The sequence below is a fragment of the Drosophila nasuta genome, chromosome X (genome assembly GCF_023558535.2).
Source record: "Drosophila nasuta strain 15112-1781.00 chromosome X, ASM2355853v1, whole genome shotgun sequence".
NCBI classification, from domain to species: domain Eukaryota; kingdom Metazoa; phylum Arthropoda; class Insecta; order Diptera; family Drosophilidae; genus Drosophila; species Drosophila nasuta.
Genome location: NC_083459.1, coordinates 18,611,815 through 18,636,668, shown reverse-complemented (window position 1 = coordinate 18,636,668; position 24,854 = coordinate 18,611,815). Strand labels below are relative to the sequence as shown.

Below are 24,854 nucleotides of genomic sequence, written 5' to 3'. Positions count from 1 at the left end.
CCATCCATAAGAAAATATCGATATTATATTGCATAGGATACGAAATATTAGTTTTCAAATTTGCAGCCCTGCTAATCAATAATATATTCGAAAGAAAAAACTTTCAAATGCTTAGAAGACATCGCATTAATTTGTAATTAAGCTAGTTGCGCCTGCATTTCGGTTTGTGTCTCAACTGAAGCTCTGTCGTTAAAAAGAAAATATTTCGTTAAGTTTTTCGTTAGGTTACCAAGTTTGGGCTGCTGAAAGCTTTCGAAAGCTTTCGATTTGTTATTTTCTTATTCAGAGTAGCCTTTGGGGCGCTTATTATTTCATTCTGAAAATGTAAAGATTTCAAATTAATAAGTGTACAAATTTGCAAAAGTAATCTCAACCATGTATTTATTGGATTTATATATATTTTAACATTATTATATATATTTACAAACATTTGTTGTCAATACTTTTATAAACATGCAATTTGAATTTGCATTCCAATAGAAAAAAAAAAAATAAAAAAAATACGATATAATAATAGTTACAATAGAAATTTGTATGTGACAACGGCAATGTAATAGACTGATGATTTCTTAGCGTTAGTAAAGACTGTGAAGGGCCAAACGATTGGACTATGAGTGGTTCGCCAACAGATATTCGTAGACATAGTCGAAGGCGAGCAGCATGATAGCACCTCCGGGTCCCAGGCGCATAATCTTCGGCACCAGACCCTTGTAGAGAGCACGGAATCCTTCCTCGCGATACACAATGCCAATGGAGCGGAAAGTGCCGTGATATTTGATCTGATTGGCCACCGGCTGTGGTCCCTGAATACGCGACTTGGCCACATCGAACGGTATATTGATGAAGCAGGCCAATGTGCCCGATGTGAAACCAATGATGACCTTACGCAGGAACTCTAGAGTCTCATCTTTGTACTGCGGCACAATGTTCTTGACCGAGTGATAGAAACCAAAGTAGACCATGTTGAAGGTGCCGTTGCGACCAATTGTCGCAGTCACGCCTTTCAGCAGTCCCCGCCTGCCGAAACCATCGCGATTGATTATATCGCGTGCCACACTGAACGAGGATGCCGTCTTCTTCTGACGATCCGCCTGCTGAGCCACCTTGACCACCTCAAAAGGATTCACGGCAATGGCTTCCAGGGTGCCAGCTGTCAAACCGGCCAGCGAAAATGTTAGCGGTGTTGGTGTTGGTGAGCCGAACTGGAATAATGGTTTTGTCTGCTCGAAGACCAGAAATTTTATGGCTCTCTTTGGCGTCTCGGCCAGAATGGGCGGCAAAAGACCCTTCCAAAAGGATAAAACTCCTTCCTGGCGATGCATCTTGACGAAACAGTCGATAACGCCATTGTAGGTTGCCTGCCGAAAAGAATTGTGGATAACTTAAATTATTTAAATATTTGTATTTTTAAATTAATATTATATTTAAAAATCATGTAATTTTATAGTAAATAGAAATGAATACTATATTTGATAATCCTCAACTAAGGTTCTGTGATTAGACTAAAAAGATTTTTGAGATATAAACAAATATTTATATTATGTGAATTATGAGCCCCAACTTATATTTTATGTAATCTCAATGTTTCAATATAAGAAAAACTTTTATCATAGGCATAAAATAAATATAATATTCAATATCTTCAGCCAAAGAGTTAATTATATATATATTTCCTATACATACAAATATCTATATTTTATCAATATCTTTAGCAACAAAGATTCTATGATCAGACAAAGAGTAATGAAATATTTCTGCTGCACTAAAATATATGGAATTCTTATAGAAATTATTAACCTCAATTTTTCATATACATATATTTCTGTTTATCATAACAGCTACAGGGTATTTCTAAGTGACCACTCTCTTTATATCTATTCTCTTACGCTCTCTTTCTCTCTCCATGGAAATTGACAGCTATTCAGGCGCAGTGTGCTCAATATTTTGGACTTATTCATTCTGTTTTTCATGTGTATGTTTTTTAATTTGCATTCTGCATCTATTTTCGAATTGCGCTATAAATCAGTTAGTATATCTAGGTAAAAAGAATTATTCGTATGCACGCAAAATAAATAAACTAGCACAAGAATATCATTTAGCTGCGGCTCAAAAGTATTATATGATATATGTACTTATGTACGTGGTATGTGCTTGAGAGACTCGTAAAACTTCCCAAAAATTCATAATAAAAAGCTTAATGTTTTTGTGTTTCTTATTTTGGCTAGATTAGATAGGCGTGAAATGCAAGTGCCCAAAACTGAGACTTTCGCCAGACATACATATTTCTTAAAATGCGAGAAAGATTATCATAATTGGTTCTAAGTCAGCATAATCAGCTGATAAACCAGTTGGGAAACGTTCTCTCCATCGATAAGGCTAGAAATACTCTCAGTATGTGTATATATATTCGTGTATACTCATCAGCTGTGCGTTTGTTTTGGGCTGTCTAAATATATATTAATCTGTTTGTTGTTGCGTCTAGCACGCATTCCGAAAAGAATTCGCATTGACCTTGACACGACCTTTGTAAGCATCACACTTCATTCACTCTTTTCTCTTTCCTCATTTAATTGTTCTTATTCTTATTATTATGCTGTGCTCTGGTCTGGCCATAAAAACTCTGTTCGTCTGTCTCTTATCAGCCTTATGGACTGCGCTATATATCTGTCTCAGAAGGTTATTCGACGAGCCACTTAAGCCGAACCACTCGAAAGCTGTACAGCTCCTCCTCTCTCACTCTCTCTCTCTCTCTCTCTCTCCCGGTCTGTCTCTTTATCAACTTGAGCTTTCGCTGGCTTTTCTAAGCTCTACTATTTTGAAAACTATACCAGCTGATGTCCGATTGCTGATGTGCTAATTGAAGTTGCATGACGACTCGCTAGACTCTTAGACTTACCTCGCTGGACAGTGCGGCAGCTGATGGTGTGCACTGGAGTTGCATGCGTGTCTTGACCACATCCAGAGGTTGCATGAGGCACACCTCAAGGAATCCGGCAGAGCCGCCAGCCATCACCTGGAAGGCAGCTCGCTTGCCGGTTGATATGCTCGGTGCTTCGCTCATGTTTGTTTTGTATTTTATATTGTTTACGTGTTTCGCACTCTCTGTTGATGTAAAGACACAATTTTATACGTTATGCATGAGATCAAACCTATGCGATCATTTCGAAATGTAAAGTAAATGTTAAAAGCAAGGCTCACGTTGTTCGATTTTCAATTCAAACAGCCAGCACAACTGCTTTGACACAAATACAAACTTTACAAAAACAAACAAAAAAAAAGTAATAAAAAAATAAGAATAAAAACAAAGATAAACAAATGCTACGCTACCCAGACGTCGACCGCCGCGCGCTTCGACAGCTCAATTCGCACTGAACCCGAGGCAGGCGAATTGAACTCTGCAGCAGCAGCAACAACAACTACAACAACAACAACAATCCCTGGTCTGGATTCGGGGTAAAGCGAACGCGAGGGAAGAGAATTACTGGCACAGAGCTTTTAATGACGCAGCTGGCGACAAACTAAGACCGGCGCGTGCTGGAAAAGCTTCCTGCTGCTGTTGCTGCTGCTGCTGTCGGTCATTACTACAATAGCAAAAAAAGCAGCAACAGCCAACCGATTCGATCGTACAGAAAGCTTTCGATCTACAGCGACACCGTTGTCGTCAGCTCGTCTAATGGCTTTCTGTTTTGTTTATTCCACACGCTTTGTGGTGGTTGCGAAAAAAGCTTAACTGCGATTCAACTTAAGATTCTAACAGCTGCAGTATTCCCTATATATATTTATATCGATTGATATGTGATGGACTGTCTGGTCGATCCCATCATAAACTTTAAAATGCTGAAGCTCATAAACAACCGTAATTAGTTAATGCTCTACATATATTTTCTGATAACAGTTCGACATAATAAGACCAATTATCGCCAATAATGAAATCAATTGTTAACTACCTTCAAATTTAGATTATACTTTATTATGCAAGTGATGGTAAAGTGATGCTTATATTTATCGCAAAAAAATACATGGGGAGTGACTGTTTATACATTTTTATTTACATATAGTACATATACTCGTATATTGCACACCTGTATGTGTGGATGTACTCTCAACATGTCAAAGCCTTGTCGAGAACTCCAACATCTTTATTGCTTCAAACCCTAATTTAATTTCAGCTTTGTTTACCTGAAACCTTTCATTATACAGAACAAATGTTTTTTGTTAAATAAAAACTTCATTTTTTTCGCTAATGTGTAAGGTAAACTTTTTCACTTAATAAATATAGATACAAATTAATATAAATTAAGTTAAATGTGTACAAAAAAAATTTTTAAAAAACTTTGCAAACATATATGTTAAAGATGTTTTTGTTCATTATAATTAATTTGGGAATTTGAATTCTATTCATTAACATTAATAATAAAATAAAATAAATAAATAAAATAATTTTCATTTAATTATTATTAATATCAGATTATTGTGTTGAAATGTATTTTTAAAATGCGGTTCAATAGTAGTAAAAAATAATAGTTACCAAAGAACAGTCAGGAGAAAAAACTTTGTATATAGTATATATAAAAATAATAATAATAATAATAATAATAATAATAATAATAATAATAATAATAATAATAATAATAATAATAATAATAATAATAATAATAATAATAATAATAATAATAATAATAATAATAATAATAATAATAATATTGTAAAATATATAGTATTATATAGTTATATAATACTAAATATAGTTATATAATACATTACAATGACGTAAATATTAAATCTTAAAAGGAAATCTATATCAGAAATGCGTTCCAATATGCCAAGCAAATTCTTTGTGTAATAATTGACTGTTTGGAAGAAAAATCTATAAATAAAGAAGACTTTATATTCCGCCATCTACACGTATTTTCGATATAATTATATTTCTATAAACTGCCAACAATGCGTAGTGAATTTATCGCGTGGGTGTGGCATATTTAATTAGCGGCTTCCCGCTGCAGATGCATCTATCTATCCATCGGTTGTTGTATCTAAGAGTAAATATGCTGAATATCAAAGCGATTAGCGACAGTCGCCAGTCGGTTGGTGGACAGTGGACAAGTGTATGTGTTCTAGGAAAAGAGGCAACAACAATAGTTTGACATTTATCTGTCTGTGAGTCAGTATCCGCATCTGCATCTGCATCTATATCTGCATCTGAGTCTGACAGACGAATCTGCTCATGTGGGCTCTTGATTAGTTTATTGTTTATTGTTCATAGCACACCGTATGCGGTGCATCAATCAGTTTGAGAAGAATGAGGAGAAACACCCAAAATACGAAACAAATTATGAGTGCCATGAAAGAGAGAACCAGAGAGGAGATGGGGGATAAAAGAACGAACGAATGTATCTGAGAGTGTATCTGTCAGATGGATTGAGGACAACTTTCATTTGCATAAAATGCATTCTATATAACAAATTGACAGAACAAATTGATGGTGTCAAAAATGCCCGATGCCCAGCATCTATGATTTAGATGCCTTTCATTTGATGCCGAGTCTCGAGTGAGTGAGTGAGCGAGTGAATGCATGAGTGCTTTCGAGTGTTTTGAGTGTAGTTTATGACTGTCCAAATATTTCCAGCTGTTAATTATGGGCACGAGTTAGCGTGAGTGATAGATGCGTGTGTGTGTGTGTGTGTGTGTGTGTGTGTGTGTGTGTGTGTGTGTGTGTGTGTGTGTGTGTGTGTGTGTGTGTGTGTGTGTGTGTGTGTGTGTGTGTCTGGAATGTCCAGATACGATACGATCTTCGCTTGCATCTCTCACACGATCGCAAAGTATTTTAGTTTTCGATTTTATTCTTTTCGGGGGGTTCCAAGCGAATTTAAAACGCATTAGAATCGATTAAAAGCTCATAAGAAGGCCAATTAAAAGTAAAAAGTGGAGTATGCATTCCATTTTCTCGATCCCAATTCCCGATCTAATTATGTTGTAAAGTCACGCAATTGTTGAGCCAGGCAATGATACAATATGCTATATGCTATATGCTATATGCTATAAATTACCGCCTAAACATAGCACTTAATAATCGATATGAATGAATGAAAATCGCTTTTCGATTCGTTCACGCAAGCGTAGTAGATTTTCTTTTCTCCGTTCGGGTTTTTCCCATTTCTCATTCGTTGCAGCAGGTAATCGAGGGTAAGAAAATGATTTTATTTTTGTAATTAGCTGGGGACCAGCAGATAGCTCAACGTAGCGCCGATTGATCGATCAAAGCTGCGATCTACAGGCTAATAAATCATTTTTCCATTCTCATTTTCTCCAAAAACACAGTTTTTCCCATTGCCTTTCCACCCTCTCTCTTTCTCTCTCTGTCTCTTTGGGCTTAGTTCTAGATCTACAAAAGTGAGAACTCACGACCGCCCGTTGGTCCGTCCAATTGTCTGTCAAAGGCTATTAACCCCATTTTTGGCGCGACCGTTCCACTTGTTCAGTTCCCTCTCCCTCTCTTTCGTTCTCTTTCAACGTCTTGCAAGTTGTCTAAATTGTTTTTCCAAACAAAGTGGAAACGGAGCGCCAAAAAAACAAAAGAGCAGCAAGCTACTTTTGGCCGTAACTGTTGGACCCTTGTCTAACCCCGCCTCCCCACTTGCCACATTCCCATCAATGTTTTGATCGTGCAACTCAAGCGGGTCCAAAAAAAAATATATATATATATTTCTTCTTCATAGTCGAAGCAAATCAGTTAGAGTGTTTTGATTAATGCCACTTTTGACAGCTGCCAGAACACAACAACCACAAAACAGAAAAGAGAACGAAAAAACAAAAAAATAGCAGTGCACTTTAGAACTTTCCTTGACAAGTTGCCACAACCACAAACGACGAGTTACGACATTATGAAATGCGGCACTTGGAGCTACGTAGCTGGAACAGCTGTTAAAACTCCGCAACAAGGTCAACGCGCAAAACACTCGCCCATACATAGTTCACCCAGTGAACTCTTCTTCGCTTTAGATTGACCCGCTGAGAACGAGTTGGACGAACCAGTTGAGCTGTGAGGTGACAACAAATGAAAGTACGAGTTTTGCCAAAGTGCTGCCTCCGTTTGTGATGGCTTATAAAGCACATGGCTGTGGCCAGGCCGTTGGCCAGTCAATTGCACGACTCGCAGGCAAATGGAAATGTCGTCAACACTCGCGAGCAACTGTTGCAACTTGATGCTTTGGCTGCTGCCGCTGCTCTTGGTGCTGCACGGCAGCTCAAGTTGGAATGGTGCGAGCTACTTGGATGCCGCACAGCGTCCGCTCTGGATACTCGAAGATGAACGCAATCCGACCGAGGATTATGAGACGACAACGCGGCGTATACGTTATGCGTCGCAGCGTCAAGATCGCCAGCTGCCGTTGCGCATTGTGGTGCGACCAGATGCAGCGCCTCCGCCGTTGCCACCACGCCTGCCACATCGTATGCAGCTGCCCAGCCACTATGTGCCACATCACCAGCAACAACAGCAGCGACGCCACAAGTCCATGTTCCGGCCACGCAATGAGCAGAGACGCCGCCAACCACAATCGCTGCCTGTGTTCGACAATGCACCCGGAGACAATGCTCTATCGGCCACCAGCTATCCGATCTTTGTGTACAACGGCACCAAGGGTGAGCTGCTGGTCAACACCATGCTCAGCGCACAGCGATATCCGATGCAGGAACCGGTGCCGGGTCAAGTTTTGTATCCGCCATCGACGCCGATGTTTCGCCCGAAGCCGCTGGTCGAACGTTTTCGTGTGCCCAAGCAGCGACAGTTGCTCAACTTGACGCTCATTCCATTCTATGCACATGAAGCGATCACGCTGGCACCGCCACCAGCCACAAGCACAAGTCCAAGCACAACGACAACCACAACGACGGCGGCAACCACAACCACAGCAACTACCTTGGCTGCCACCCCGACAACTGCTGTTGCTGTCGCCTCGGCTGCAGCGCCAGAGTTGACAACGGCGCCAACGAACAGTGTGACGACGCCACTGCCACGCCCCTATGAAACACAATTGCCGCCCAGCAAGCGGCGGCGACATCCCAAGAAGACAAAGCACTACAATGCGTATCGCTCGCCACAGGAAGTGGTGCAACGTCCTCCCGTGTTGCGTACCTCACACGCCTTGGCCGCACCCAACAATCATCGGCAGCATCATCACCATCATCAGCAGACGCAGACAAGCAGCTTCGATCATGCGCTGTTGGCTGACGATGAGCTGCAATCGGAGATGCTGGACGAGGAGCAAGTGGAGGAGCAAGAGCAGGAACTGAGCGAGGAAGTGCCGCTGGAGGAGAACCACAGCAGCGGGAGCAGCTCCTTGCAGATAGTTTACATGGACGACAGTCTGGAGGCAACCAGCAGCAGCAGCAGCAGCACAGTGGTGCCCAGCACAGTGGTGCAAAGACAGAGTTCACGCTATTCCCTGAAGCGTGAGTACTTTGCATTTCCTGTCTATACTTTAGGCAAGCTGCTGCAGGATCCGAGCAGCGACAAGGTCAAAATGGGACACATTGTGGAGCTGGGTGACTCCTCGGAACCAGGTGGCGGTGACACCTGGTTCATATTGAATTCACGGTGAGTTTTGTGTCATTATTCCTTCCACTCTCTCTCTTCTCCAATCTCACTTTTACTCTGCAGCTATAAGGGACCACATCGTAATGCCCAGAACAAGAGCCAAAGCAACTATTATACATCGAAGTATGTGCAGAATTCCAAAGGTACCAGAACATAGCGAAAACCAAAGCCAAAGGTTTCTACGATTAAGACAATTTTTTTTGCTGAATTAAAAAAAGTTTGTTACTCGATGCGTTGAGTTTTCTTTTATGCTGAATTTTATTAGCAAGAGATGTGATTAAGTAGCTTTTAATCTAGCTGTTCTTTAAACTACTTTTCCATCCCTGATCTTGTTAAGCTTTTAGCTTAATTAGCACATTCACACGAAGATACATACTTTATGCGGATATCATGTTACATATTGTCTTTAGTAAAAAAAAAAAGAAATTATACATCAGAATTTATTTAGTCTGTATTGGAAAAATATGTTTTGTGCATTATAGGGAAACAACTAATATTAAATCTTTTTACATTAATGATCTACACTTTGATACTTTGGTTAACTGTCATTGTTAATCCTGGAATTTTACAGTTTCTTAAATTATTCTATTATTTTGTGGTCATATAAAGATTGATCAAGATAACTGCTTTGTAAAGTAGCTACAAATTTATTTATAGAAAACTATATGAAATTAAATTTTTTAAAATACTGATCTACACTTTGGTCGAATGATCTGTCCATGTTGATATTTTATGCTTTATCTTTACAACTTTATCTACGACTGATTAAGCTATTTTACATCAGTTTCAATCGAAAGATGTAAAGCTTCCATTCGCAATCATGATAATTATAATAAAATATCATCAATTTTACCCTTTCGTCATACTTCGATCTGTTGATCTGCCAAAGCGAATTTTCCAATTCTTTAGTTTATTCAAACATCAAATTTTGTTATATGAGTGTTTATCGTCGCTGCTCTATATGTTATGTATGTATATACAATATTATATTATACAGACAACATCAATTTCACCCTTTTCGCCATAATGATCTACACTTTGATCTGTTGATTTGCCAAAGCTGATCCTCCATTCTTTGGCAGTCACAATTAGCTTGTTGAATTTTTCTAATGTGTTTTTTTGTAAGTGATCATGATCATGTCATGATCACCCGAGATGACCATTAAATGCCTGCTTAACGACGACGCCTCAGAGCTTTGTCTGTCTGTGTGTTTGTGTGCTCAGCACGATCATTAAAACTGTAGTCACATTAACACCTCAATGGCAGTTATTCTTGAATACTCGACAACTTCTTCTTCATCTCCATTGGAGTATACTATATCGCACATTCGTTTGTATTGTGTTGAAGTTATACGCTGTGAGTTACCATAAAAAATGGCAATAAATTCCTTACAGAATACCAGAACACAAAAGGAGGTTTTTCTTTTTTTCTGGCTAGAAAGTTGTCATAAAAATGAGATTTAATGGTGGAACTTTTCTTTGAGGGCGCTTCAGTTACATAAGCATGACTGTTGCATGCAAAAAGACATCGAAACAATGTCTGATTCTGACCCAAATTCCACAATCGAAAGAAAATCCAGAAAAAAAACAAAAACAAAACAAAATTTGAATGTGTGAAAAGACGAAAAGAAATGCATACAAATAAAACTGAAGAACCGAACTGAGAAAAAGTCATCTACACATGTTTATGGCTAATTCAATGGCCCTTTTAAACAGAGATTGCCCCTTCCCCTACCCCCTAGATAGACCCCGCCCCCATGTGGCTCCGTCATTCATTCAATCATTTTGTCAATGATCTTGCTTTCTATTCTAAACGCATGTTCATTATTATTATTGATTTCCCAACTTTTAGTTTTTTCGCTCTCTCTCTCTCTCTCACTGTCTGTGGATTTTTTTTTTGGGATTCTTTAGGCCTGCAATTAATTTTGTTGCGTTGTTCTATTCCCCTCGCTCCACCCGCTGCATCGAGAAATTCCCTCCCCCCGGTGAAACAAAAGGCAGACACACGCCGTGGCATCTTTCATGTTTAACGAACATTGCTCTGGGGCAAATGCAACATCAGACCGAAGCCGAGACTGCGACTGCGACTGAGACTCAGACTGAGACTGAGACTGAGACTAAGACGAGACGCAGACAATTGAACCTCAACCCCGCCCCTTTGGAACTGACTCCAGTCGGAGAGACGGTATAAAAGCTTGGCCTATAACTGTTTTTGGGTTTAGAACAAATGCAGCTGTGAACGCGTGCGGAGAAACGGACAATCGAAGAGTTCAACTATTTTTTTTTTTAATATTATTTATCATACCGCTAAGGATCATCGAATAAAAAAAAGTGCAGTGAAGTGTTCTATACAATAAAAAGAAAATCAAAATGTGGCAATTTTTTTGTGGTATGTGTTTCGAAATATTAACGCAAGGATTCACATTGAATAAAATAAGAACATGACTTGAGAAAACTATTCAATAATTTATATACAATAATGTATTGCAATCACAATACTTAAAAAATCAAGTTATTATTTAATTACCAAGTATAAGCATCATGGATTTTTATGTGCTACGATTTCGGACTTAGCCAACAAAATTATAATTTATTTATTTATTTTTTAAATGTGCAGCCAACCAATTGCTTTATTCATGAAGATCAAGCGTATTTAAAATTGTGCTCTGTATTCTGTTCAACTTACAGTTTAACAATAATAAATGTTTTGTAAGGATTATAAAATATTGGACAACTTAAAAGGACAACAAAATCAATCACTTATCTGATAAAAATTTAAACAATTTTTTGTTCAATAAACATATGATAAAAATGTTGTTGTAGAAAATCACAAATTAGAAATTTCTTAACATCGAAAGATTGATGCTAATTTATATGTCTATATATATATCTCATATTGTAGCTACATAATACTAATAAGAAGCTCAATTAATTTTAAGTTCACTATAAAAAACTGAAAATGAAATCAATGAACTGGCGATCAAGCAAATTGATTAGATATAAAAATATTTGCAACATCCAATTTGAAAAACTTTCAATCTGATGCTATTTTATACTTTCAATATTTCGTACTTAAAATAAATAATAAAATAATTTATTTGAAGCTCTTTAGTTAGTATGATAAGGAGAATATAAAACAACTAAGAACTGTGAAATAAAGCAAACCAGTGTGGTATTCATTTTTAAAGATAAAACAAAATTAATATACCGAAAAATACTACAAATATACCAAAGGTAGCATTTGGTTCAATCATTCAAAATATACCAAATTGTCAGCCACAGCAACTAAGACCCATAGAAAAGTAGTTCTTAAATAATTTATAGAATTTTTGTCTGATCACAATAAAATCTTTGAGGGATCATAATAGTTTTTATTGTATGTACCAAAACTCGGGAGTTTTATATTTATATCTATTTAATATTCAATAAGGAGAACATTAAATCTACAATTTGCTTAGAAATAAAAATATCTGAATGATACAATTTAAGCAACTTCCTCAACTCTCTATCTTTCCAGCTCATCGCTGGCCTTTGCTGCCTGCCGCTGCCGAGCAGCGCCTTCTGGTGGCCCAAGGCGACGACGTAAGTGTTGCCAAATGCGTTGCCACATTTAAATTGTACTCTTCTAATATCATAATCTCTACTCTAAATGCAGTGAAACTCCACGCGCTCAGGTGCTGCAACAGATTCCTCTCACCTACTTCCGGACGTACACTTATCAGCCGCTGGCTGGCGAGACATTTGGAGTGCCGCTCTTTGGCTTTGGGGCAGCGCAGACGCCGCTGCTCTCGGGTCGTCACTACGATCCCTATGCGGTGACCAGCTATGCGGCAGCTCGACGTCACGACGCAGCCACAGCTGGCCACAAGGGAGATGTGACGCCGCCGGCAATGGGCAGCGGTGGGAGTGGCAACGGTGGCACCAGCAACAACTTGTTGCCGAGCACAACGCCAGCGACAACGACAACGACGACGACAACAACGAGCACAACAACGCCACCGCCACCGCCACCAACAACGACAACCACAACGACGACAACGACAAGCACAACAAGTGCACCACCCACAACGAGCACAACAGAAGCTACTTCCTCTTCATCCTCCTCCTCTTCATCCTCGTCCTCTGCAATGCGCTATGCCGAGTATCCAGCTTATACTCGACGTGTTAGCAATCTGTATAATGCACGTCCTCAGTATCCGTATCCCGATTACTTTAACTATCAGCCGCCGAGCTCGTTGGCTGAGAAAAGCGGCTCACGGATTCAGTTTGTGCCCTGCATGTGTCCCGTCAGCATGCCCAGCATGTCCACACTCTCCACGCTCAGCCTGAACAGTGGAGCGAGCACCGAACGCGATCGTCCGCTTAGCAATGCTGTGCCTCTTCCCCCCGCTGCTGCTGCTGCTGCTGCTGTGGCTGAAGATGCTGCGAATGTCAATTTGCAGGCACGTCACATGGAGAGCGAGGACTCCGAGCTGGAAGATGAGACGGAAGCTGAAACTGATTCGGATGACGAAGCCGATGCTGATCCAACTGCAGTTGTGCCTCTAGTGGAAGACGCTGCCATCGCCGCTGTGGCTGCCGCTGTCGATGGCAAAGTTGCCTTCGAGTCGCACACCACGCCCACCGTCGACTCCAATAGTTTGGTTTAGTTTTAATCATTGTCAAGCTGCCAATAGTATTAAAAGGCGCCTAGACTGAGAGATCTCGCTCTCTGGAGATCTTGTTAGAACAGCGCCAACGACAGTTTGATTTTAGCCCCATTCCCATTTTTTTTTTTAATGTCAAAAATCAAATAAATTAAAGAAACTATCAAACTGCAGTTTGTTTTTTGGAAAGTTGTAAATATTTATGTATTATTATGCGCAAGCTTGCGAAGTAAACATAAATATTTAACTGACTAAGACCACAGCAAATAGTCTAGCTTCTAGATTCAGTATTTACTCTTGGTCGGTCTGAAGGCCTTTGATGCTTTGCATACACTGTGAATAATAAAGGTCTTCTCTGATGTATATATATATAGTATTCTTGACCATCGTCAACAGATATAGCCATGTCCGTCTGTCCGACTGTCCGTAGGAACACCAAGATCTCAGAGACTATCTCAGAGATAAAGATATCATTTTTTTCTACAGTTCTTGTTATGCTTGCTCGCAGTTCAAGTTTGTTTCAAATTTTTACCACGCCAACGTGAGCCTACGAAAATTGACTGGAATCGAATAACAAGCGTAAATTTGAATCTAGAATCTCGGTTGATTTTATTTATTTGCAATTGCAATTATAAAATTGACTTTCAATAATATAAGTTCATTCTTAACATATTCATACATCTAAATTATCATTTTTATATATTTTATAGAAATATATGTATTTACGATAAACCATTATAATCAGAATAACACATATAGTATCTTGTAATTTATTAATGCTGATTTCATATTAATATTCATTTTTTACCATTCTAAATGTAATTTTCCATAATATGATTGAAATATAGTACTTTTCTGGCGCTGATTTTAAGCAATACATGTTAAATATTTAGTAAATATATATAAATAAAAACATAATTATGTGTTGATTTTTAAACCGAAGTAATTTTGCATAATATGTTCAAAATATCGCCGTTGATGTTAAACGAAGCTACAACCGCTAATAAAAGCTGGTTTGGCATCACTTGCTGACAGCGTCGACGCATCAACAACGCTCCTCAATGAATTTTTTCTACCAGACGATTTGATTTCATTCTCTTAAAGTCGCTGATTGCGACTGTCTAAAGAGCAACAAGTGCTTCTAAAACGTAAAACAATTCTATGATACAAATATTATTGTTAATAACTTTGCAACCTTTGGCAAATGATCCGCATTTATGACTAAGAAACGAAAATATAGATGCAATTGATTTGTTTTTATTGTTAATCTATTATTTGAATATGCTTTTGTCAGCTGTCAGTCGAATTGTACAGAAATTTGTTTGTTCTATTTGTTTTGCTATTTCAACAAAATCAGCTCAATGTCATGCCTCTGTTTATGGGCAATCGCCGCACTCGCGAAGAGGATGAGACTGGACCCATTAAGCTGACTGAGGAGTTGGACTACAATTTCGATTGCCTGATGCGGGTGGCGAAGAGCATGTGCCAGACACTGGGCAGGCCAAAGGATCGTCTCATCTGCCGCAGCACACTAGATGAGCTGATCAAGTTCAATCGATCGGGCTCTCCGGAAGTGAAACAACATGTCCGCAAATTTCTACGATTCTATTTGCAAGTGTTGCGCTGGACGCAAACGCATCAGCCCACAAAAACATATGAGAAATGGGTGAGGATTAAAAATACAAACATTAAGTATACGCATATATAACACAAGAAGACTTTCTTAGTATGGCGATGCCTGTAACAGCAGAGTTGATCCGACTGCCGACAAAGACGAAGAGTACGTTTGGCTGGAGGAGGGAGTATCGTATTTGGCCATGAAACAGTTTGAGGATGGCTCCACCATGATCTATTCGGCGGTGGCCAAAGATCCTGGTGCTGGCTGGGCAGACAACGGCTTGAGAACGCTCGCCGAGCAGTTGGGAAATTGATTTAATTATGATAAACTATATTTCGACTAGTCAAATTGTATTGTTAACTATTTTAAATGTAGTCCGCATCGTCTTTAAATCTTCAGCCTATTAATGCTGATGTTATTTAAACAGTATTTTTGATATATAAATCAGTATACAACTTTTTGTTACTATACAGCAGAAATTATTATGTTATATTATAATATAGTTGAAATAAAAAAAAATTTTTTTTTGCAAATTTATAATTTAATTAGAATAAATTATGTTTATAATTAAAATATGTTATTTGCTTGTCAGTAATCATTTCTTAAAGATTTTGTATTGCCACAAAATCTTAAAAGAATACCTTGTAATATTGATTTGCTCTTTCACATATTTGGAAAATGAAAAATCATCTCTACAAATGCAAGGAAAATGAACATTTTATCTATAAACAACAATCTGGTAACACTATACAGAAACAAAGCGTCATCTGTTGGCGGAAACATGTAGTTTAACTATTTTCTTTTATTTAACATTAATAAATGACTTTAAAAGTATTTACTAGAATTCAGAAAGTTAAATTTATTAAATGTAAATACTAATCAAGATAAAGTTTCTGAAAAGACAAAATTATTATTATTATTATTGTCGTGAAAATGATCTGCCAAGTTGTAAAATAAAACATAGATGGCGCTAATTTCAAATTTGACAAGCTAGTTGTAATTCCCAACTGCTTATTCAGGACTATCACGTTATAAATAGCGCACATTTCTAGCTACATTCGTTCTTGCTTCGGCAGAACATATACTAAAATTGGAACGATACAGAGAAGATTAGCATGGCCCCTGCGCAAGGATGACACGCAAAATCGTGAAGCGTTCCACATTTTTTTTGTAGATATTTTATTGATTTAGTTTTTTTTAAATTATTTGATAATAAGAAAATTTCTACTAAGTAATGAATCATTATTTTTATTTTTATTGAAATTTTAAGTAAAATAAAATAAAAATAAATAAATAATAAATAGTAATAAATACTAAATAAGTAAATATAAAAAAGATTTTATTAAAATTTAATTAAAATTCTTATTAATATTGAATTTTAAAGTCCTATTATATGAATTGCAATTACTTATATAACGATTAGATCCCTCGCATGACCTTTAACACGCTAATAATCATAATAATCACTTGACCTATAAAACAAAAGTAATTAGTGCTATCAGCATTGGAGGTGACATTAATTATTCAAGCGGATGTCCGATTTTACATTTTTACATTTAGTATTATTCTCAATAGCTTAGCAATTACCCCCCCACTGCAGTGGAACAGTTACCTAATGCATTCCATGTGTAGTAGTTGTGTTATTCAATATTGCACTTTAAAATCATATTGTTGTAAACACATGTGCGCGCAAATATTGTACGCAGGAAAATACTGGCGACGTCAATACTCTTCTTACACTCTTGTTTACCTGCTGTCATTGGTTATCGATCAATTTGTGTTCTTAATAAACAGACTTTGCCTTTTAATGACATCTTGTTGCCAACTGCAACGATAGTGTACACATAATGAGTTGTTTACCCTATACGCAAAAAAAAGTTCGAACCCTATTAAAATCTATTTATAGAACATATTGAAGCTGCTAATCAGAAGTCAAGGGAATTCGCATTAATGTTTAAGATTATGAAATTTCACAGAAGCCCATATTCGGGTTGTATAATCAAAAAAAAATATATATATGTATATAGTCAAAATTATAAAGCATGATTATTATTATATAAAAATAGAAAGATATGCAAGAAATAATAATTTCAAATCTAATTTTCAGTTAAGTGTAGACACTAGTCTGCTGACTCTAGATTTATCTGTGCATCCCGGTTGATTCGGGTTATTTTTTACCCGATAGACAGAGGGAAAGAGACTCAAAGAGTGTGAGATCAAGATAGAGAGTGAGAGCGAACGAGCGGGAGAGACAGAGTGAAAGGATGGTGGTAATGGTGGGCACGATCGCTTGAGCTCGTAAACAAAAACAAACAAACGATGTATAGACGAGTGTGAGCAGAAGACGAGCGAGCATCCACTGATGATAAGAACTGAGCGCGATGCCATATTCTGGGTGATCGAGTAGCATCAGCAGCAATGGAGCCAATTGACGTCAATGGCGCAATGAAATCCTGGTGGAAAAGTCAAACAACTAAGAAACCGGTAAACACCTTTGCCTTTGGACTTTGGACCGTCGATGTCTGAGTCTGAGTCCGAATCACAGACAGTCAGCCAGTCAGACAGACAGACAGACACATATAGTAGACTGACTATATAGTATAGGAGAGCTCAGTCTGAATCCGTAAACGGAACAAGCGTCTCTCATCATTGATAAGGTCTTCCCCCCAGACATTGACATCACCTGCAGTGCACCTCCCACCCATCGACGAGGTTGACACAGTTTTGAGCTTAGTGTCTCTTGTCGATGTTTGGCAAGTCGATAAGACTCTCTCTCTCTCTCTGTCTTTTTATGTGTACAGTCACTCAGTTCGTACCCTCTACTCAAGTCTGTCTTCTAGCTTATCACAAAGTCCAAGTTGCTCTGACTACACAGCGTAGTACAACTATCTTCCCCTCACTCTTTCTCTCTCACTCTTACTATTTGCATTTCCCTTCTAGCATCAATATGCAAATGAAGAATGAAAAAGAGAAAGAGAAAAAGCCGTTACAAATCGAAGTTTGTTGAAGTTTCTAGCTGCGACTTTGATCTTCGACGTTCTTATCTTGAAAAAAATGCATCAAGAGTAAACGGTTGCTTGTACTTTGCATCTGTGCAAGAAATGTGCAAGCCAGCAGCAGTTGGGGCGAGTGAGGCGGAGGAAGGGAGACCTCTCGCTTATCTCTCAGGGCTGAAGTTCCCCCATGTTCGCTAACGGTGCGCTCGCTCATGCATCAGCCGAAGTGCCGACGAAGTGCCGAACTACCAAACGAAGTGCCGAAGCTCAACTTGAGCCATCGTCGTCGCTTCGTTTTCGGTCAGCGATCGATCGGGCATAAAAATTGCGTAGCTTGCAGCTGATCGGCTCAGTGCTTTGACGGTCGTTAAGCGTGAAACACACTACAAAAAACAAAACAGCAAGTTATTTACAATAGCTCCAAGCTAGAGCGAGAACGAGAACGAGAAACATATGCTAACAGGAGCCGTGACGACGCGAATGCGAGCGGGAAAGAGCTAGAGAACGAAAGCGAAAAAGAACAAACGGATTGATTGCAAAGAAAACGTGCAAAGCTTAGGCACACGTAGTACTTATAATAGAGACATCGACACTAAATGATAATAGGCGAAAATACAAAAAGAAAAACCCGAAACGAAATCAGAGTGGACACAAAAACGTCAAGTGGACAAAACAGACACTGACTGACAACAGATAGAGACAGGTGTGTGAGCGATTAGATTAACTTAACTTAATTAAAAAACCAACAATAAAACAATTCATTCAATACCCATAAATCGTACAACTTAAGTTAAGCTCCACTATCTCTATAAAGACAATTATCAAAACTCTGACGTGAAGTGAAGTGAACGTGCACATAAAAAAATCACTCGTTTAGTTCCTGCCTAAAATGTAGACTGACTGCAACACAGCAGCAACACATCAACCCAAAAAGAAGAACCTTGCAAAAAAACTCAGCAAACAAGAAGAAGAAGAAGAAGAAGTAGCGAACAACCGACAAGAACCGTTCGTGGCAAGATGTATGTGGCAAACACAACAGGCGGCCTCATGCTGCAGACCATGCTCTACTTGGCGAATCACACGAGTCGTGCGGCAGTCAACACACTAATCGATCTGCCACCTGCCCCCAAAAGCGGTAAGTAATCCATCCAGATTGGACAGCTTTTTTTTTATAGAACACTTATACTGGTTTGTTGTTACTCAACAGTCGCCAAACTGTAACATAAGCTAACAGAACTTGTCACCGATTACTCAAGTAATTTGAATGCTACTCCCAAAGATATATAATTACAACCGATCGTTATGTATTTCTATAAATTTCGCAACAAGTAGACAAAGTGTTTATATGATAGTGCGCTGCCCTAGCATTACTTCGATCGTATAATATTACTAAAATCAAGTAGAGATTTATGGCCTAGCGACAAATTCTTTAAAACCATAAAACAATCTTATCAAATAGTGGTATAATATTACTAAAGTTTGTAAAGAACAATAGATGGGTTTTAAAAAGGATTTTCCATATTCCTATTTTGTTTCCCTTTCTTACGTTAACAATAGTAAGAGGTTTATCAAAGAGCTGTCCAATATTATTCTATATATTGATTAGCAAACTCGTAACTACGATTATAATAAGAGATTTTCAAATTTTTAATACAGAAATTCGCAATATTAAGATTGTAAAATATTTATAAATTATTTGCAGAACTTCTATATATTTATTTGATATTTCCCAGAGCATTCTAAATTCTGTCGCTGTTTGGTATATGGTATTTCCTTTCTTAACCACACAACAGTATCAAGTTTACAAACGATTTTTCCAAATTTACAAACAGGTAATACTTTTGAAAATCAAGTCAGCAAACTAGTAGTGATGCTCGCCTCTTAAAAACTGCATCATATCAGTAGTTGAAGTTGATCTTTTGGTTGCTCTAAGGTTTCACAGGTAGATTGAAAGTTTAGCTGCATTCATTAGTCAAACAAGACAAGACTTTGGCCCCCTCAGACAACGAGTTCAGTTGAAGTCTGAGAGCATCTTCAAATGATCATTTGTGGCTTGTGCAAACAACATTCTGGTTTCAAATGGTTCGTTCAACTCATTGTCGATGCGGAAGATGAGAAGGGAAAGCTTCATCTAGCCGATGATCGTTCAGTCACCTTATGCACACAATTTGCATATGAACTCGAAAAGAATTTTGCATTTCGGTCAGCAAGTAAGCTTGCAATTCGAGATAGTCGATTCGATAATCTATTGACGACAAGATCGGCGTATACACACGCCTATCTAATTGAAGACTTCCGATATAAATATAAATAAGACACTAGTTAACTCAGATAAGCTGCCATACTCAATGATTCAATGATAAAAAACAGAAAAAGAAAAAGGTACACCAACAATATCGATAATAACAATGACGTTATTGATCAGCCGAGCGGAAGACAAAAACAGACAGAAGCCAACTTCTGAATGCCACGCAACGTTGAGCAGCCGACGAAGGCTATGAAACGATTGATCGATCGACTCAACGATCATATCTCGTGGTACTCTAAGCAAGTGGAAGGAAATGTCCCCAAGAGACGTTGTCAACTGTTGATGCGGTTGACCAAACCGTCAATAACAGGCCCAATGACTTCCGAACAGCATAATTAATGCAATCGTCCAACAGCGCCTTAGTATTGTAATTATCCATTGACGATCGGTAAACGAAGATAATGCTCGACTACTAGATGCTCTTTAACAAGCAAAGCTAAAATAATTTATAATTCTATTTTATCTCATATTACTACGATAATTAATTTCATTCTATGAAAGCGTAATCCTTAAAAAAAATAACTTCACAAAAACAATTAGTTCTGATATTTATAATATAAATTATATACTAATTTATCAGGTTTACCAAATTTAAAAATCGTTAAAGTAAACAATTTATTAATGAACTTTGGTTTAAATTTCAAAGATTTTTTTCTTAGCTTCATAAGAGTTATTATCGTAGCTATTTTATTTCAATTTCCTCTTTTGTGATAATAAATACTAATTTCCTTTTTATATTATACCAATTGTCTTGTGTATATGAAATGTATACAACAAGAGACTATTTCAAACAATTATTGAAGTTGTAAAAACTTAAATAAAATTGTGAACCTAAGAATACAAAAACATTCGCAAATTAAATTAAGAATTAAATCATGTTAAGTTATTGAAACCCTCAAATCATGTATAAAGAATTTTTAATACATGATTGAAAACTTCTCTCTGTGCATAATTTGTAACTGAACTTATAAAATAGAACTTTGCGTTTGGTTGAAGAAACTCATTTAGATTATTTTGCATCCATCTATTTACAGACATCAACGAGGTGAAGTGCTTCGGCGTCTACGGCTGCTTTCCGATCAACGGACCATGGAACACTGTGACACGCACGATCAGCGTGCATCCGCAGAAGCCATCGGAGATCGAGGCGCATTTTACGCTCCACACACGAAGCACACTCGATCAACCCAAGTTTATTGATCTCACCGATCCGGATGCTGTGCAAGGATTGGGCATAAATCCCCGAGGTCGCATCTATTTGCTAGTCCACGGCTACTTGGAATACAGCAACATACCATGGATGCTCGAAATGGCCAAGGCGTTACTAAACAACTGTCAGGACAATTGCAGTGTGATCCTCATCGATTGGGGTCACGGTGCAAATCCACCCTACGTCCAGGCTGTGGCCAATATACGATTGGTGGGAGCCATAACGGCGCATGTCATTCACATGCTGTACGAGGAGTTGCAGTTGCCGAATCTGGACAAGGTGCACATCATTGGTCACTCGCTGGGCGCCCATTTATCCGGCTATGCGGGCACACATTTGCAGCGTGACTTTGGCTTGAAAATGGGACGCATTACGGGCTTGGATCCCGCGGCACCGCTCTTCACCGACACCGATCCCATTGTGCGTTTGGATCGCACCGATGCGCATTTCGTGGATGTTGTGCACACTGATGCGAACCCCTTGATGAAGGGCGGCCTGGGTATCATTCAGCGTTTGGGACACGTTGATTTCTATCCGAATGGAGGCTTTGATAATCCCGGCTGCAACAAGAAGCTGCAGGATGTGATGAAGAACAATCAGAAGGCAACGCTCTTCCTCACGATGCAAGAGTTTCTCGGCTGTAATCATATACGCAGCGAACAGTATTTCACCGAGAGCATTGACAGCAAATGTCCCTTCCTCGGCATCACCTGTGACTCCTACGACGTAAGTAGATCACTTAAGCTACTATCTCAACGGCTTGACTAATTGCAACTTTCATACTGTAGAGCTTCAAGGATGCCAAATGCAGCAGCTGCGATGAGCCGGGACGTTTGTGCATGCGCATGGGCTTACACAGCGCACACGATTATCGCCAAGCGCAGGCACGTGGTCTGATCAACTCAAAGGATACACCTCCGGTGTTTTATCTGATGACTGGTGAGCGTCAACCGTTCTGCCGTCAACACTACAAGATCACAGTGCGCGTATCCAGTCACGATGAGAGCACGCTGCATGGCGGTGAAATTGGCACGCTCTCCATACGTGTGCATGACGAGCACAGTCGCAAGAGCACCGAACGCATGAAATTCTCACCCAAACCGATGTACTTTGAGCCCGGCTACGAGTACACGGCACTGTTGGCCGGCAAGGATCTGCGGGATCCGGGACATGCGACGGTCTTTTGGGAGTATTCGACGAATTTCCTCAATCCGCTCACCTGGCGACTGCTCTCGGCGCCACGCGTCTATCTGGAGTACGTGCTCATCGAGTCGATGGAATCGAGTGAGACGTATGTGAAACTCTGTCCGTTGCACGAAGGCGCTATTCTCTCGAATACGGAGAATGTATTGCATACGCATTACTGCAAGGATTAGGCGAGACAGCAACCATTCGCAAGCTATACACATTCACCACCCCCCCACTTAGACATTTAATCGAAAGCTTTGCTGTGACATGCCCAAAAGACGGCAACACTTTTTTTCCGCTTGCTGTTTGCGCTTCAGTCCAGACACGAACCAATCAACAACCACACGAAATGTGTGTGGTGGCTGTCCTCGCTAAGTGTGAGAACGGAAGAAGCGCACGCAAACAAAACTGTTCCCGCTTTTATTCGCCGCCCCCGCCACGCCCCCTCCGCTAGAACGCACGCACGCACGCACGCAAAGGCACAACAAAAGCATTTTGTATTTTATTATAGTATTCGATTATAAAATAAGATATGCGATTGTATCTATCATAAATTAGAGCACTGGGAGCGCGCAATGTTATTTATCTGTATGTTTATGTATTATATATACGTATACCTAATTGTTATTTATATAATATTCGCTTTAATTAACCATTTTTTTTTCAACATTTTTTTTGCTTAGAATATTTATGAATATTTGAAAATAAACCGAAAGTGAAAATAATTATGCCTTAGTCGAATTACTAATTGAAGTTTGCCGCCGTCGTCGGATTTATCAGATTGGGGATATCTATAAAAAAAAAAACTAAGATTTTTAACTTTAATATTTGTATTGAGATTGAAACAAAAGAATGTGGCTGAAATTTACTTCTATTTATGTTAGAAGTGTTTCATAACTGAAAATCATTTTGTTAAATTTTTAAAATTTTTAGTAATGATTATTATTAATTATGTTGTTTATAGATATTAACCGAGAAACTTTATTATACGATGATAATATTTAACTAGTTTGTTAAAAAAAATGCTTTTAAAAATGTTGTACTCCAAGCTTTTGTCGCTTAGTCAAAACTTGGCTAATCTCTAACTCGATATTCATCAAAATATTTAGTGAGGTTCGAATACTTTGAATATCTTAGTTGCAATTGAAGAAATTCCTTTTCAGAGATTCTTTATAGATTGCCAGCCATGGGAACGTTGTCTCAGTTTCAGTTTTAGATTCAGATTCAGTCTCAATCTATGGGTTATGATTAAAGTTGCCAGTTGTTTCTAATGAATTATACAAATACAGCTAACGATACAGATACGAATACAGCTAAAGATACAAACACACACATTTGTGCATAAATTTAATGTCATGGATCCTTCTGCTTGTTGTTGTTGTTGTCGATGCCGTTGTCAACTGTTGTTGATAATAATTTAAATGCTTATCGCGACGAATGTATCTATCGCATGCGTGTGTATCTTTTACATATAATTGATATTATCTGCATTTGATTCGTTGACTCGTTTTTTGTTTCTGTGTTTCTGTGTTTTTGTTTTTTAGTTTTCTTTGCTTCTCTCCCTCTCTCTCACTCTCTGCATTTCTTTCACTTTTTGGCTTTTGTCGCATGTCTTTTTTTTTGGTGTTTTGGCTTTTTTTTTTTGTTATGTTTGTATCTTGCACACACATTCCACAGGTTGCTCGAAGGTTGGCCAAGGTCTGGGCCCCCCCGATTCCGATCCCGAATCCAATTCCAATTCCAATTCCGATCCCGACGAAACACGAGCATGTGGGCATCCAGTTGGGTCACTTGATGATCATGTTGACAATCTTTGAGGTTGTGGCGTTCATTCTGGGTTTTCTCGTTTCTTGGAATTGAAATTGGATTTCGATTTCGATTTGAAGTTGATGTTGATGTTGAATTCGAAGTTGGAATCTGTTGCGAGAACCTTTTTTTGTTTTGTCGTGTTGCATGCCCCATAATATGCATTCATTAATAATGTTTATCGTTGCCGCTCTGTGTTGGCCCAAAGTGTCACAGACTGTGCCACACACACATACAAACGTGCCTGATCTGCTGCCCCTTCTCTTCTCTCTTTTCTTTTAGCTGCCACTGCAATTAGCATTTGATGCACTACTTAAAAAAAAAAGTATCTAAGTGAATCCTTTGGCTTTTTAAATTGCCCACAGCTGTGGGGCATGCCTCCGTCTTAATTAGTTGCCCCTCGCTATCCCTTCACATCCCCCCGGCCCCCTTCCACATAAATCTCAAACGACGGCTGAGCGACATCAAATGAAACTCAAATCAAAA

The 24,854-nt window shown here is 38.6% G+C and overlaps 5 protein-coding genes and 1 non-coding gene across 7 annotated transcripts; 5 read left to right on the top strand and 1 right to left on the bottom strand.

The window, feature by feature from the left end:
* Window positions 1-419: 419 nt before the first annotated feature.
* LOC132796485 (mitochondrial 2-oxodicarboxylate carrier) lies at window positions 420-3,429 on the bottom strand. 2 transcript variants are annotated; one of them, XM_060807665.1, is made up of 3 exons: window positions 3,328-3,429; window positions 2,897-3,102; window positions 420-1,358 (listed from the first exon to the last, which is right to left on the bottom strand). In XM_060807665.1, the coding sequence occupies exons 2-3, from the start codon at window positions 3,059-3,061 to the stop codon at window positions 609-611; spliced, it is 915 nt and encodes a 304-aa protein (XP_060663648.1). In that variant the 5' UTR covers window positions 3,062-3,102; window positions 3,328-3,429; the 3' UTR covers window positions 420-608. The 2 variants fall into 2 exon arrangements, with proteins under 2 accessions (XP_060663648.1, XP_060663649.1); XM_060807666.1 differs by lacking the exon at window positions 3,328-3,429 and having other exon boundaries at window positions 2,897-3,169.
* Window positions 3,430-6,776: 3,347 nt separating this feature from the next.
* LOC132795874 (uncharacterized) lies at window positions 6,777-8,789 on the top strand. The gene is made up of 2 exons (XM_060806815.1): window positions 6,777-8,596; window positions 8,660-8,789. The coding sequence occupies exons 1-2, from the start codon at window positions 7,161-7,163 to the stop codon at window positions 8,751-8,753; spliced, it is 1,530 nt and encodes a 509-aa protein (XP_060662798.1). The 5' UTR covers window positions 6,777-7,160; the 3' UTR covers window positions 8,754-8,789.
* Window positions 8,790-9,751: 962 nt separating this feature from the next.
* On the top strand, window positions 9,752-13,350 carry LOC132795641 (uncharacterized). Its single transcript, XM_060806498.1, has 3 exons — window positions 9,752-9,798; window positions 12,086-12,178; window positions 12,252-13,350. Exons 1-3 carry the CDS (start codon window positions 9,752-9,754, stop codon window positions 13,243-13,245), a joined length of 1,134 nt encoding a protein of 377 aa, XP_060662481.1. The 3' UTR covers window positions 13,246-13,350.
* Window positions 13,351-14,528: 1,178 nt separating this feature from the next.
* On the top strand, window positions 14,529-15,349 carry LOC132796103 (uncharacterized). Its single transcript, XM_060807146.1, has 2 exons — window positions 14,529-14,908; window positions 14,970-15,349. Exons 1-2 carry the CDS (start codon window positions 14,609-14,611, stop codon window positions 15,171-15,173), a joined length of 504 nt encoding a protein of 167 aa, XP_060663129.1. The 5' UTR covers window positions 14,529-14,608; the 3' UTR covers window positions 15,174-15,349.
* Window positions 15,350-15,920: 571 nt separating this feature from the next.
* On the top strand, window positions 15,921-16,027 carry LOC132797453 (U6 spliceosomal RNA). Its single transcript, XR_009633657.1, has one exon. It is a non-coding gene; the product is annotated as a U6 spliceosomal RNA (small nuclear RNA).
* A 2,176-nt stretch (window positions 16,028-18,203) lies between these two features.
* Window positions 18,204-23,280, top strand: LOC132795959 (pancreatic lipase-related protein 2). The gene is made up of 3 exons (XM_060806934.1): window positions 18,204-18,991; window positions 21,199-22,100; window positions 22,163-23,280. Exons 1-3 carry the CDS (start codon window positions 18,874-18,876, stop codon window positions 22,748-22,750), a joined length of 1,608 nt encoding a protein of 535 aa, XP_060662917.1. The 5' UTR covers window positions 18,204-18,873; the 3' UTR covers window positions 22,751-23,280.
* Window positions 23,281-24,854: the final 1,574 nt, after the last annotated feature.